The sequence below is a fragment of the Artemia franciscana genome, chromosome 5 (assembly GCF_032884065.1).
Source record: "Artemia franciscana chromosome 5, ASM3288406v1, whole genome shotgun sequence".
Classification (NCBI taxonomy): domain Eukaryota; kingdom Metazoa; phylum Arthropoda; class Branchiopoda; order Anostraca; family Artemiidae; genus Artemia; species Artemia franciscana.
In genome coordinates, this window is record NC_088867.1 from 32,977,070 (window position 1) to 32,992,330 (window position 15,261).

The 15,261-nt window shown below is 33.9% G+C and overlaps 1 protein-coding gene across 2 annotated transcripts in view; it reads right to left on the reverse strand.

The window, feature by feature from the left end:
- LOC136027292 (prefoldin subunit 2-like) overlaps positions 1 to 15,261 on the reverse strand; it is a 50,304-nt gene that overhangs the window by 2,202 nt on the left and 32,841 nt on the right. For both annotated transcript variants that reach the window (XM_065704392.1, XM_065704394.1), the window contains exon 3: positions 7,878 to 8,001. In XM_065704392.1, the coding sequence (XP_065560464.1) occupies positions 7,878 to 8,001 (124 nt within the window). The remainder of the gene's footprint in view (positions 1 to 7,877; positions 8,002 to 15,261) is intronic.

Below are 15,261 nucleotides of genomic sequence, written 5' to 3' on the forward strand. Positions count from 1 at the left end.
CTTTAAAATTCCTACAAATATATTTTCAAAATAACTTTACTATTAAGATTAATCAAAATAATAGTTACCATTGCTGAATCAGCTACAAAGAACCATTTTTTCTCACTAAAAGCTTTTTTAACACGTTTTCAAACTTTTGGTTGCTATGGAGCACGGTTTACTCTTTACTAGGTTGTAGCTGCCACTGCAACCATGATCCAATTATACTTAAAATCAATTACAGTGGTTGACCACAATAAAAGCCGAAAAAATATAAATTGGTAAAATAACCAGGAACTATATCCCATTTCAGCACAAGAAGCAACTAAGATCACTGAAAAACCAAACGATGATAAAATGAGCAAAAAAAATGAGCATAAATGATAAAAATGACCGTCAACTTCCTGATATGTGACTAACTTTGGAGTATGTTTTTTAACCCTGCAATTCGGAAAAAGCAAATGATTGATAGTCAGCTATTGTATCAGAATTAATTCTAATACCAAATTTGAAAATAAATGTGACTACTTAAGACTTGTAATTATTACCAATCCTGTAAATCAAAAAGAAAGAAAAAAAAAAAAAACAAAACTGGCATAAGTATTCTTGGAATCGTATCGCAATCAAAAATTATATCAAGTAGAGAAATGAAATTAAAATTAGGATTAGACTCGAAATCAGGGAAAATTTGACAATATTTCTCAAAAAAGAATGATAACATCGGTCGCTCCTTTGCGACCGATGCCATTCTGGTCAAAGGCAGCAATACAATCCTTCCGTTCGCACTTAATTGGAACAAGCGATCCATCGCAATAGCTCCTTGAAACACATAGCAGTCGAATATGGTTGCGATCCAAGAATGACGCGCGGACCAACCAGTCAAAACATTCATAAATCGTGCTCTCTGCGTACAGTAAAGCAGTCGCACTGAAAAATATTGCCAACTGCCATATTTTGAGCCGATTAATTAATGCATTAGAAACGACTAATACCTTATACAATTTCCCCATTCTAGCAAGTTTCACCACTACTGAGACGAAACGCCCAATCAGTTTCTACAAATTGGCCAAAAACGTGCACCTTGGTTTTGAAATTCTCAAAATTGCCGGTATATATTTCAACATTCATCACAAAATTAAATGTCTCCAAACTGACCAACCTGCCTGTATATGAGTTTAAAGCAGCTTTTATGAACCTCCGCAAACTCGGTTGTCACCGACGTAGTTTTTTATGACGAATCGATATTTTACAAGAATAGTCTTAAAACTAATGCTAAAAAGACTAAGTAACTTAGAATGGAAATACATGAAGATGGAGAGGTAATGTTGGGTAACGTGAGGATCGATCAATTGGATAGCGTCACTTACCTAGATAGAAAAGATGGTGGATGCCCCGAAGACGCAAAAAGTAGAATAGCCAAGGCTCAGTGTGTTTTCTTTCTTTTAGTTGAAAAAAGTTTGCAAGAACAAGAAGAAATTCTTCGAACAAAGACTAGAATATTGAAAGCTGCGGTAATGACGATGGTCAAGTAGTTTTAAAGCTTGGACGCAACAGAAGACATATCTGTTAAATTTCTCCCAAAGCCTCTTTCTACGGATGGTTTTAGGGACCCGTTTGACAGACCGTATGTTAGACAGCAAATTGTGAGAAAAATATGGTAATATTCAATTTTGTAGGGCTATAAGGAAATAAAGGTAGGGATAACTAGTAAACGTTTTACGGATGAAGGGTGAAAGATTACCAAAGATTACCATTGCTCTTTTGGCTATCCATCTGGGGCAGAAAAAAAGCAGATCGTCTCCGAAAGGAGTAAGAAGGGACCATAAGGATGAATTTAAAGGAGACTGGGACTTCTTGGGAGGGGTAAAGGGTGAAACTTTGAATAGATTTCAGCGGAGGAGTGCCGTGTGCAGATGTGTTGGGCTCAGATGGCTTGGTGCAGCAGTGAGCAGGTAGTAGTAGTAGTGTTTGCAATATAATGTTAGACAAAATTTGAATCTTCAGTCAAAGTTTTCGGTTAACAATAGTTTTGTGTAATAAACAGTTGATAATAATTTTACTAATAGGTTTTGGGTGGATGAAAAGTGACATTATTATCCATACGAATTGAATAGTTGCGTAATTTTCAGCCTTCTACAAGGCTGGAGAATCTTGACTCCATCGTGTACATACCTTGGAATATACACAGGTCTTAATCCACAATTTTATTAAAAGAAATCTTTTTATTTTATATTTCTTTGCAATTGTCCGTTTTTCTAAATAAATGCACGGTAAGGTTATTTTATTAAAAATAACAGATTTATTTCCTGAACTTTTTTTTTTATCTTAATTGAGATTCCCATATTCCTGAAATTTTAAATGAAGGGTCTATGTGGACAGAAACTTTAAAGTAGGTGAGTATTTTTTCAATTGAATTTTCTGCGCTAACCATGCTTTTCTTCCAAAGTTTGCTTTTCTCACGGTCCGCTTGGCACGGTCTACTTACCCTGAAAGTTTCATGCTGTTTTTTTTTCTTCAAAATATTTCTTGATCTTTTAAGATTTGTACAGTCCAGTAAGTAGCTATTCCATCGACAAAACAATATTAAGGCTAATTTTTGGCGTAATAAATCGATCAAACATTTTTTTTTTCAAAAAACTTTTATCTTAATTACCCTTAGGCAATATTTTTACTGCCTTTGAGGTTTCTTTTCTCTACCTACCTGTCCTGTAAGTATTAGCTAATTTATAAGACAAAAAAATTGTTGGACCAATTTCAGGCGTCACAAATCGATGCAACCAATCTTCAAATATTCTATTTTCATTCAGGTCTACCAGGGCCTATTTCAAAGTTAAGACAGGTTACTAAAATTTAAAGTTATTAAAGTCGAAACTTATGAAAAAAAACACTGCCAATTGGAAGCTGATTGGAGAGAAAAAAATTAAAACTCCGTTTTTCTGCTCAAACCTTTCAATCTTTTGGCCTGGATGATAAAAACATTTGAAGTTTAGTAACTGGGATAAATAAAAGTGCTATAGTTCTTAGATAATCGAAAAACAAGTTTTGGGCCCTTTCTCGGGCAAGAAATTTTTCACATTTATTGCTGTGCAAAAGGCTTCCCTTGACCTAATAGCTTAGGAGTATAAGTTTCAATCTTTGAAGAAGAATTGCAGTCGTTTCGGAGGAGTCAATAGGAGACAAAAATGTATATGCATCTTTAATCTTTTCTTCAAGCCATTATATTTGCAGTTATCTAGTCCCTTCCCGAAAACACACTTCCTACAAATTTTAAATCGACCCCCCTAGCCGTAAGATCAGATAAGATTTATTTCAAAAAATGATTATCACAAGCCCAGCTGTGCCAAATTTGCAAATGGAGTAAAAAAACAAAAATAAAAATGGTTTAAACAATCAAACACACTGAACTGACAACGAGTGTGCTATGATTTTGTCAAAACTGTCATAAGAAAAAAAAGAAACAAACCAATAACAAATGGAAAACACATGTGTATACATACATACATTTACGGGTCATCCCTGTAAAACGAAAATAAAATATATAAAATAAAACTAATAAATTAAAAGGGTCGATAAAAGCATAGAAAGGAGGAGAAAAGCGAACAAGTGCAAATCAAAAACATCAAATTAACTGATGTTAAATCTGTAATATAAGGTACAAAAGTTTTTCAGCATTTTGAAGTCAAACAGCGAATGGGGGATAAGATGGAAGCGGCTGGGAGACAATCCGAAGTGCGCGAAGTCTGGGTGGGGAGTGTCTGGGTAAGGGAAAATATATTCGGTGCGGGGGGTTGGTATTGGATTTTTTTTTTAACGGAGAAACAACTCAAGTCTCCTGCACTCAAATATTTCTAGCTTAGCTTTTTAGAAGAAAAGAGCATGGAACTTCTTTTTTGAAAATTATTCGCAAGGTTCTTTTTTCGATGGATTCAATTTTATTCAGCTCTCCCCGCGAAATGCCAGGGTACAAACAAGAAAGGCACATGCCGGATCCAGATTGACAAAGGAGGTATAAAAACTTAAAGAATAGGAAGCGGGGACGCAAAATTTATTCAGGAGTTTAAGAAAGGAGATAGATACTTTAGCTTTGCAAATAATACTATTACTACGAATATCCAAACTTAAGTTTGAAGAAATTGTGACACCAAGTAATTTCAAGAAGGACGCAGAAATTTCAGGAGAGATATGGTTACGAAAAAGGGGTGGGGTTTAGGAGAACAAAATTGCTATTGTGGATTTAGATGTGTTTACTCTCGTGAGAAATTCCAAGGCATCATGTCTAATGTCATTGAGTATACACATAGGGTTACTGATTAAATTTTTATAGTAGGTTATAGCGACCATAAGGCTATCAACAAATTTCCCTCTGTTGGGAAATTCCTTAACAGGACTTTATAACTGAATTAAAAGAGGACCAAGGAGAATACCTTGGTGTACTCCATTGTGAACAAGGAGGGGATTAGGATAATGATTCTGGTACTTAACTATTTGTGATCCATTTGATAGGAAATAGGCAACCAATTTCACCAGGAAAAGGTTACTTTTGAATTCAGTGACTAGTTTCTGAACTAGAGCATTGTGATTAACAAGGTTAAATGCTTTTTGGAGATAATAGAATTTAAACAGAGCCAGGTATTAGGCTTTTCATGAAGTTTCCCAATGGAGTTGATAAGAGAAACAAGGAAGTGGATTTGAGGTTCCCGAATTGCCCCAGGTCCGTAAAAGGAATTATTTTTGCCTTTGGCTAATCAGCAACGAAACTTCGTATAATTTTCAGAAAATGCAAATGAGGAAGATGGGACGAACACCATCAAAACCAGGCTTGGCTTTCCGTCTAGGGGTTTATGAAACCCTGTTTTCATATTTGTGAAAATGGCCCAGACTGGGTAATCTCATTGAAAAGGAAAAACACTTTTTATCTTAGTTTTCTGATTCTTTTATCAATATCCACAGGGGAAATAACAGGGAAAAAAGGGGTAATTGAATCAGCCGGTAATTGATAAGATAATGCCGGAAGGCTTTGGACAATCCAAGCGAGCAACCTGTTAAGATAATCGACGTTAACATCAGGTGGTTTGAGTAGGTTGAAATTAAGCTGGTCGTCTTAATTTCAAGTTTTAATCAGATAAGTTATAGTATCCCTTCCTCTTATATTAAAGGTAAGTTATTTTGATAGTCTAGGCAAATATACTGTCTTTTGATTTATCTCACTGTACCACCGTGAGTAGATTCAATTTTCCCCTTGGACCACATAGTTCGAAAGATTTTAGGGGGACCGGGGACATACATTTTTTTTTGTTTCCATTTATATTCCATCTAAACACAAAGCTTCTCTTCCTCCATCAGCAAGTATTGGCTCAACCGCCCCCCCCCCAGTCGTTCCCAATGATATGTCATGTTAAAAACCTGATACACTTTCGATTTACCTTTACCGAGTTAAAATTCGTAATCCATTTGGTTCCCCAACATACCCAGAAAATTCAACATTAGCCCGCCAACCAGCTTCTGATGTAATATAAATACGCTATTTGGATAACCGGGGTACGCACGGTTTCTCTTGTTCTATATTGCTATTTCACAGGTAATAAATTCTAGTCCAAAAACTCCTCACAGTTCCAAACATTTAAATAGATTCGCGTCGAAATTTGACGTCTTCTTACCCCCTCCAACCAACACTACCTAAAAGTTTCAGCTTGATTCCCAAAGTCGTTCCCAGGATATTGCAGATACGCTGTTTTCATCACGTAAGATGAAAACAGCGTAAAGCATCTTTTGGTGAGCTAAGGTAATCTTTTGATTTACCTTACTACTTAACAGTGAATAGATACGAGTCCCATAAAGGAAAATAATATAAAACTTTTAGGTGCATCGGATAAGAGACCTTTTCAGGCCTCTCCCCTATGCCCCCTCACCCCAAGTCAAAACTCGAGGTCCACTTACCCCCCCCCCAAAAAAAAATCCATGAAGGTTTAAACTTAATACCCCAAGCCTTCCGAGAAACAATGCAGATACGCTAAAATTTCGATAACCTCGTACCATGTAGTGTCTTTGGATTTATCTCGCTACTTAGAGGTGAAAAATTCCTAAATTCCATAAGTGTTTCTAGTGTTTAAACGTCAAGAAGGATTGGAGACAACAATTTTAGCCATTTATCTCTCTATAAAAAATTTGGAGTCCCCTTACCCTCACCCACAATAATTAAAATTTTGAACGAAACCCCCAAAGCCATTCCCGAGATATTACAGGTATACTATTTTCATACCCTGGATACGAACAGAGTCATCAAATTTACCTCTGCCCTCTCCCCCGAGTCAAAATTTGGATTCTAGTTGATCCCTCACACCCCCGGAAAATTTTATCTCGATCTTTCAAGCCGTTCTTAAGATATTGCGGATACCGCTAACCAGAATAATAGATTCTAATGCCAACAATTTTAGACAAATTTAAGACAAAGTATGTTCGGTCCTTCTATGCAGCCTCGCTCAATTTTAATTTTGAGGTATAAGTGCCCCATTCCCCTCCAAAACAAAGCCCCGAAATCTTCAACTTGATATTCCAAACCATTACCAAATTGTGCAGATAGCACTACTACTAATAATAACTCCGCAGCACCAAGCCGCCTGAGGCCAACGTAGCTACGCACGCTCCTCTTCCAACCTAATCTATTCAACGCCTCCCTCTTTACACCCTCCCAGGAAGTTCCCATTTCCTTTAATTTTTTTTTATGAAAGGCTCCCACCCTTGACGAGGACGACCTACTTTCCGTTTAGCCCTAGTGCAGATACTCTATTATGATAACCTGGTAATACGTAGTGTCTTTTGATTTACCTCACTACTTGATTATGAATAAGTCTCATAACAGGTTTCAGTCCAGGAAGGTTTCATTTTAAGGCTTTCAACCAAATATCTGAACAAAACGACTATCTCAAAATTTGGATGCAATATCATTAGATTTACGTCGGGGGAAATTAGCAGAGAAGGGCAAGGGAGGGAGACTGTTTGCCTTCAAATCACTTTCAGCCATTTTAAAGGCACTAAAAAACTCAATTTCCAACTGAATGATCCCCCTCCCAAGAAATAAGTACGACAATCCTTCCATGAAAAGTTGTCAGGCAAAATAGGGAATAGCAGGGGAGCTTACTGTCATTCCATAACTTTCGAACCTTAAAAGGGGCACTGTTCCTTTAACTTGCAATCAAATGAGCCCCCTTCAAAGCTTCTACGACCACCCCTTCCATACGAGGTGGCTGGAAAAAATTAATAAATAAATAATTATACAATGAACATTTGCGGCTCATCAATTAGGCCTCTGCTATAAACATAATAATCAACAGCATCACATTGCTGAAAAACAAAGTAAGTATATGAAACCTAGCTTAAAACCGTAAATACAGATTGAATAATTCAGCTGATGGGAACCTTGGAGAGAGCATATTCTCTTGTACTTCCATATCAAATTCTAGCAGATTTAGTTCCTTTTGTTAAGAATGATGATACAGTCAAATTTTAAATAAGTTACTGCATGACAGAAAAAAAAAATAAAAACAGGATACAAGAATAGATACACATTTATCGAAAAAAGGTTATTAGCTCTAAAGAGCCGAATTCTAATTTTACAAGCGACTAGAAAGTCAAATACGAAAAAAGTAGAGTTCTCACAAACTACATCGATAGATTGTCTTCTCTATTATCATGAGTGCATGGGTGCGAGTAACCTCGAGACAGTATCGAAAAAAACGATATAGACTAAGAATGAGCAAACGGTGTGTAGCGACACAGGATTGAATATGAGACACTAGATACACGTTTAAATCAAATAAATATCAGAAAGGTATTTGGCATTTCCAACATGAACAAGGTAACAAATGGTCAGACAAAAAGATTTGAAAAGAAAAACTTACTTGGTCTCTATTCACCACCAACGAAGGCAATACTTCTCCAACATTCCGTTCAACCAGAACGCCTCCAATCATCCTAAAGCATTTACGACTTTTGTCTACTTCATTTAACGTTTCAATCACTAATCTGAGGAAATATATTATATTAATAGAAGTTCTTGAGTGATATTTGTTAACTTGAGTCTAAAAATGCAATTATTTTCTGTGATTATGTAAAATAGCCCTAAAAGCACGCGACCTTTTTTTTTACTGTATTTAAAGTCTAAATTACTAATTTGAGGGATCGAAGTCTGCTAAAGATCACACCTACAAACAATGGAATTATACAGGGAACGTACTGCCAAGTGAATTTACTAATTTTGGTCAAAAGATGAATTTTTAATTCATTTATTCCCCCCTCCCTTTCAGAAAATCTTAAGATGTCGGTCTATATTATTTTTCAGCCTGGGATTTATCTGTGTTAATACAGACTGTCTAAGGGGAAAGAAAAAAAAAATGCAGGAAACTTTTTGGGTTTGCTCTTCTTTAAGCGTTATTCTTCTTCTTCTTGTTTCTTTTTAACCATGAATGGGAATGAAAACGAAAAGCTACCAAAACGCGAAACCCAGAGAAAGAAATGAATCTTAAAATGAAAAACAGGTTTATGGCCAGTAAAAGAAAACGAAAAGAACAAAAATCAAACAAATATTTCACCCGTATAGAACAAGGCGTCTTCAGTGTAGAAAAAAGAAACCCAACTAGAATCTAAAACTAAAATAATGTAAATAAAAATATACATATAACTAAAACAGACTAACTAATATATATATATATATATATATATATATATATATATATATATATATATATATATATATATATATATATATATATATATATCTTCTTCTATATATATAAAAATAAGTTGTCTGTCTATGGATGGATGGATGGATGGGTCAGGTGACGTCACCTGAAAAAACTGGATCAGGTGACGTCAAAACTGAAAAAACTAAAAAAGGCAAAAACTACAAAAAAACTAAAAACTAATAAAAAAAATAAAAAAGCTAAAAAACTAAAAAAACTAAAAAAAGGCAAAAACTACAAAAAAAACTAAAAACTAATAAAAAAGCTAAAAAACTAAAAAAACTAAAAAAAGGCAAAAACTACAAAAAAAAACTAAAAACTAATACAAAAAAATAAAAAAGCTAAAAAACTAAAAAAACTAAAAAAACTAAAAAAAAGATAAAAAACTAAAAAAACTAAAAACTAAAAAAAAAGGAAAAAACTGAAAAATAAGCTAAAATAAAGGTAAAAACCAATAAAAAACTAAAAAAAAAACTGAAAAAACTAAAAAAAGGCAAAAACTACAAAAAAAAACTAAAAACTAATAAAAAAAGTAAAAAAGCTAAAAAACTAAAAAAACTAAAAAAACTAAAAAAAGGTAAAAAACTAAAAAAAATAAAAAATAAAAAAAAACTAAAAAAAAGGAAAAAACTGAAAAATAAGATAAAATAAAGGTAAAAACCAATAAAAAACTAAAAAGAAAAAAAGGAAAAAACTAAAAAAAATTTTCATCTAAAAAACTAAAAAAAACTAAAAAAGGTAAAAACTAAAAGAACTAAAAAAGAAAAAAATAAATGACGAAACTCAAAGAGAAAGCGACCAGGACAAAAGGAATGTTCGATTAGCAATCAACAAAGCACCGGGACACAGGGAGTATAAATGACGACCAGGGCATAAGTAAAAAAAAAAAAATTATCTATATATATAAAAATAAGTTGTCTGAGGATCTGTGGATCGTGGATCAGGTGACGTCACCTGAAAAAACTGGATCAGGTGACGTCAAAACTGAAAAAACTAAAAAAAGGCAAAAACTACAAAAAAAACTAAAAACTAATAAAAAAAAATACACCGGGATACAAATGACGACCGGGACACAGGGAATATAAATGACGACCGGGACACAGGGACACAACTACAACGGGGACACCGGGGGAAACAGGGGGATATAAATGACGACCGGGACAAAAAAACTAAAAAGAAAAAAAAAAATAAAAACTAATAAAAAAACTAAAAAATCTAAAAATCTAAATAAGCTAAAAAAGAAAAAAAAGGAAAAAAATAAAGGAGAAAAACAAAACTAAAAAACGAATGTATATACAGACCGGGACACCGGGATACAAATGACGACCGGGACACAGGGAATATAAATGACGACCGGGACACAGGGACACAACTACAACGGGGACACCGGGGGAAACAGGGGGATGTAAATGACGACCGGGACACCGGGACAGGGAATGGTCGATTAGCAATCACCATCAACAAAGCTCAAGGGCAATCATTAGAATCATGAGGTATAGATCTGAATACAGATTGTTTTCCCATGGACCATTATATGTTGCATGTTCAAGAGTCGGTAAACCTGACAATCTATTTATATGCAAAGACAATGGGACAGCAAAGAATGTTGTATATTCACAAGTTTTACGTAGTTAAAACCATATATATATATATATATATATATATATATATATATATATATATATATATATATCTATATATATAAAAATAAGTTGTCTGTGGATGGATGGATGGATGTGTCAGGTGACGTCACCTGAAAAAACTGGATCAGGTGACGTCAAAACTGAAAAAACTAAAAAAAGGCAAAAACTACAAAAAAAACTAAAAACTAATAAAAAAAATAAAAAAGCTAAAAAACTAAAAAAACTATAAAGGTAAAAACCAATAAAAAACTATAAAAAAAACTGAAAAAACTAAAAAAAGGCAAAAACTACAAAAAAAACTAAAAACTAATAAAAAAAGTAAAAAAGCTAAAAAACTAAAAAAACTAAAAAAAGGTAAAAAACTAAAAAAAATAAAAAATAAAAAAAACTAAAAAAAAGGAAAAAACTGAAAAATAAGCTAAAATAAAGGTAAAAACCAATAAAAAACTAAAAAAAAAAAGGAAAAAACTAATAAATGACGACACTCAAAGAGAAAAAAAAGGCAAAAACTACAAAAAAAACTAAAAACTAATAAAAAAAATAAAAAAGCTAAAAAACTAAAAAAACTAAAAAAAGGCAAAAACTACAAAAAAAACTAAAAACTAATAAAAAAGCTAAAAAACTAAAAAAACTAAAAAAAAGGCAAAAACTACAAAAAAACTAAAAACTAATAAAAAAAATAAAAAAGCTAAAAAACTAAAAAAAACTAAAAAAACTAAAAAAAGGTAAAAAACTAAAAAAACTAAAAACTAAAAAAAACTAAAAAAGGTAAAAACTAAAAGAACTAAAAAAGAAAAAAATAAATGACGACACTCAAAGAGAAAGCGACCAGGACAAAAGGAATGTTCGATTAGCAATCAACAAAGCACCGGGACACAGGGAGTATAAATGACGACCCGGGGGAAACAGGGGGATATAAATGACGACCGGGACAAAAAAACTAAAAAGAAAAAAAAACTAAAAACTAATAAAAAAACTAAAAAATCTAAAAATCTAAATAAGCTAAAAAAGAAAAAAAAAGGAAAAAAATAAAGGAGAAAAACAAAACTAAAAAACGAATGTATATACAGACCGGGACACCGGGATACAAATGACGACCGGGACCCGGGACACAGGGAATATAAATGACGACCGGGACACAGGGACACAACTCCGGTACACCGGGATACAAATGACGACCGGGACACAGGGAATATAAATGACGACCGGGACACAGGGACACAACTACAACGGGGACACCGGGGGAAACAGGGGGATATAAATGACGACCGGGACAAAAAAACTAAAAAGAAAAAAAACTAAAAACTAATAAAAAAACTAAAAAATCTAAAAATCTAAATAAGCTAAAAAAGAAAAAAAAAGGAAAAAAATAAAGGAGAAAAACAAAACTAAAAAACGAATGTATATACAGACCGGGACACCGGGATACAAATGACGACCGGGACCCGGGACACAGGGAATATAAATGACGACCGGGACACAGGGACACAACTACAACGGGGACACCGGGGGAAACAGGGGGATGTAAATGACGACCGGGACACCGGGACAGGGAATGGTCGATTAGCAATCACCATCAACAAAGCTCAAGGGCAATCATTAGAATCATGAGGTATAGATCTGAATACAGATTGTTTTCCCATGGACCATTATATGTTGCATGTTCAAGAGTCGGTAAACCTGACAATCTATTTATATGCAAAGACAATGGGACAGCAAAGAATGTTGTATATTCGCAAGTTTTACGTAGTTAAAACCATATATATATATCTATCTATATTCACAGGTGGGACATAGGGACACAACTACAATGGCGCGTAACTATTATGGCGCGTAACGACTTACGCGCGCGGGGGGGCTTGGGGGGGGCGCGAAGCGCCCCCACCAACTAGGTGTTGGGGTGGCGCGAAGCGCCACCCCAACAGCTAGTATATATATATATATATATATATATATATCTATATTCACAGGTGGGACATAGGGACACAACTACAATGGCGCGTAACTATTATGGCGCGTAACGACTTACGCGCGCGGGGGGGCTTGGGGGGGGCGCGAAGCGCCCCCACCAACTAGGTGTTGGGGTGGCGCGAAGCGCCACCCCAACAGCTAGTATATATATATATATATATATATATATCATATATATATATATATATATATATATATATATATATATATATATATATATATATATATATATATATATATATATATATATAATTCTATGGTTAGATTTTGATGCTGCCAAACTTCAACTTTTAGGTTTCTTATATTTTAGATCCACCTATGATCATGAATTTATGAAAACGTACATGCTGATCTCACACTCTTTAACATGCGTCATATATATTCAATCCTCAATTGACCCACATTCAGGATCTAGATCCAACAATAATTTAAACGCAATTCGGAATAGAATTAGTATGATAAGAAGTAGTGCATCGTTCCTGATAAACTCCGATGTCAGATATATAATAAAGTTTCAGTAGATTCCTCAGGAGTTCTTACCATGCTGTATGAGCTATTGAGAACTAATATTCAAACAATATTTCAGCAAAGAAACAAAAAATGAAAGGTTAATCAAAATTTACGTGCCACCAACAGGATAGAAGAAATTGGAGATAAATAAAAATCAATTCATCATGACGCTGCTTAGGATCAAGAAAATAGTAAACGAAACTGTTCTTACGGGACCTACTTTGCTAATTAGAATTATGTTCTAATCATTACCAAATTCGTCTTCAAATTGCCGTTACTAAATATGGCTTCATTTTCCTAAATTACATCATTTGCCACTTTATCGCATTTCTTCTCATCAGCTTAACTAATTCATTTTTTAATAAAAGTTCTTATAATTTAATAAAAAAAAAACTGTCTTAATTCTTTTAAAAAACTGTGTTTAATTATGATGCAGCACTACAAAACGCATCCCCTGAGCAAAAAATGTAGAAAATTAATAAAACTTGCTGGCGTTACAAAAAAAGAGTATGAAACAGCTATGAAAAGAAAAATTTTCCAGACTAGTTAATGCAAGCAATTCTTTACTGAAGCAAGAAGAAATGTTTCTTGCTTCAGTTTGAAAATGCAATGTTTGAATTGCATTAGTGCAATTTGCACTAATTAATTGCATTAGTGCAATTAATGCAATTTGAATTGCATTAGTGCAACATTGCACTAGTGCAATGTTGCACTAGTTTGAAAATGCAATCTGAATTAAATCGATCCTTATAGTATATAATAATAGTAAGTAAGAAAGATACCATCAGAAAACAGCATAGTGTACAATTTCCAATTGTAATTGAAAAGAATCCTCTACAAATTGTCCAATGTTACAAAAAGAAGCTTGAAGCATGAGGGGAAAAAAAACATGAGCGATTAACCAAAACTTATCTGTCAAAGAGAGTCTGCTTTCAAGTCTTTTCGCTTCGGAGTTTGAGACAGTCAGCTATAAATTCGCATAAACCTTTATTATGACACAATAAACATTTGTCTTTAACCCTACCTATCGTGGGTGGCCGCGACAGCAGATTTCAAAGGGCGGAGGTCAAGAATATTCAAGTTTTGTACGTTTTTCTGCAAATATCTCGGTTCCTCTGCGTTTCAAGCTATTTGAATTCATCGAAAAAAAATTGTGGTGGACTTAACTCTCTACAATTTTTGTTTAAAAATTTTTTTCGTACGTTCAACCATTTTTAAGATAGAGGGCAGTGAGAGCGCGGTGTTTATTTTTCCCGATTAAAACATAACGTATATGATATAAAAATTATTTGCAAGTGAGAAATAACATCGAATCGAAAAAAAAAGAACACCACTGGAATCGCCATGGCGGAAAAACTTCTACACACGACTTACCGGAGACTTCTTTTTTTTCAGTGCTGGCTTGGCACTCCAAAAAAAAAAAAAAAAAATTGGAGGTATAACAATTTAGTTATAACCAATAAGGTAATTAGTCATAAAATGGATCAAAAAATAACATGGTTTTCAAATGATAGTAGGACGGGCACCCCTATTGATTATATTTTTGTTAATTGATGACTGATAGGATCGTTAAAGAACACTAGGACATATACGAGGGCTGTTATTGATGGTAAAAGAAAACATTCTAGTAGAAGTGTCTAGATTGCGGAAGGCATTAATACATTGATGTTACAAATATGAAGGTGGTTTAAATCGAAAAATATAGGAAGAGTAACTACCTTCTGGTAGTCATGACCTTGATGGACTCCAGAATAAGAATTCGAGAGGAGAACCCTTTATGCCAGGTAGAAGAGCGATGGGATTTCTAAAAAAAATTCCTCAGTGATAGATATTAAGAAAGTAAAACCAAGTTAAAAAGAGAAAGAATTAAAAATAGAATGCTACTTGCTCATTTTACGACTAAAAAGTTCAAGGTTTAAGTCATAGTAGTATGGGAATTTCGCCATCTTCAATGATATTCCAGTGGCCAAACTAGCAGTGAAGAAAAAAAAATTAGGGCCGACGCTATTTTTAGGGGTTTCAGGCTATTTTTCGAAATAGAATGTTACAGTTACGACTTATCAAGATATTAGTTACTATTCGTGAATCAGCTACAAATGGCCATTTTTTTCACTAGTCGGTTTTTGTTAAAATGCATCTTTAAGTTTTCGTTACTATGGGCCGTGGTTTATTTTTTACCAGATTGCAGCTACTGCTCCAGCCATGATAAATAGAGAAGTTACTACAATATACTAGGAGCCCGTATATCTAAAAGTTGATAGATTTTCAAGAAGATGTACATAATTATTTTCTACCTAAAATGAAATTAGTATGATTGAGAATTTCATTAAAATTAAATTAAAGCAAAAATTATTAAACATACTATAGCTTTTACGACTAACAACTCAGGCAGCACCAAGCCGCCAGAGGCCAACACATCT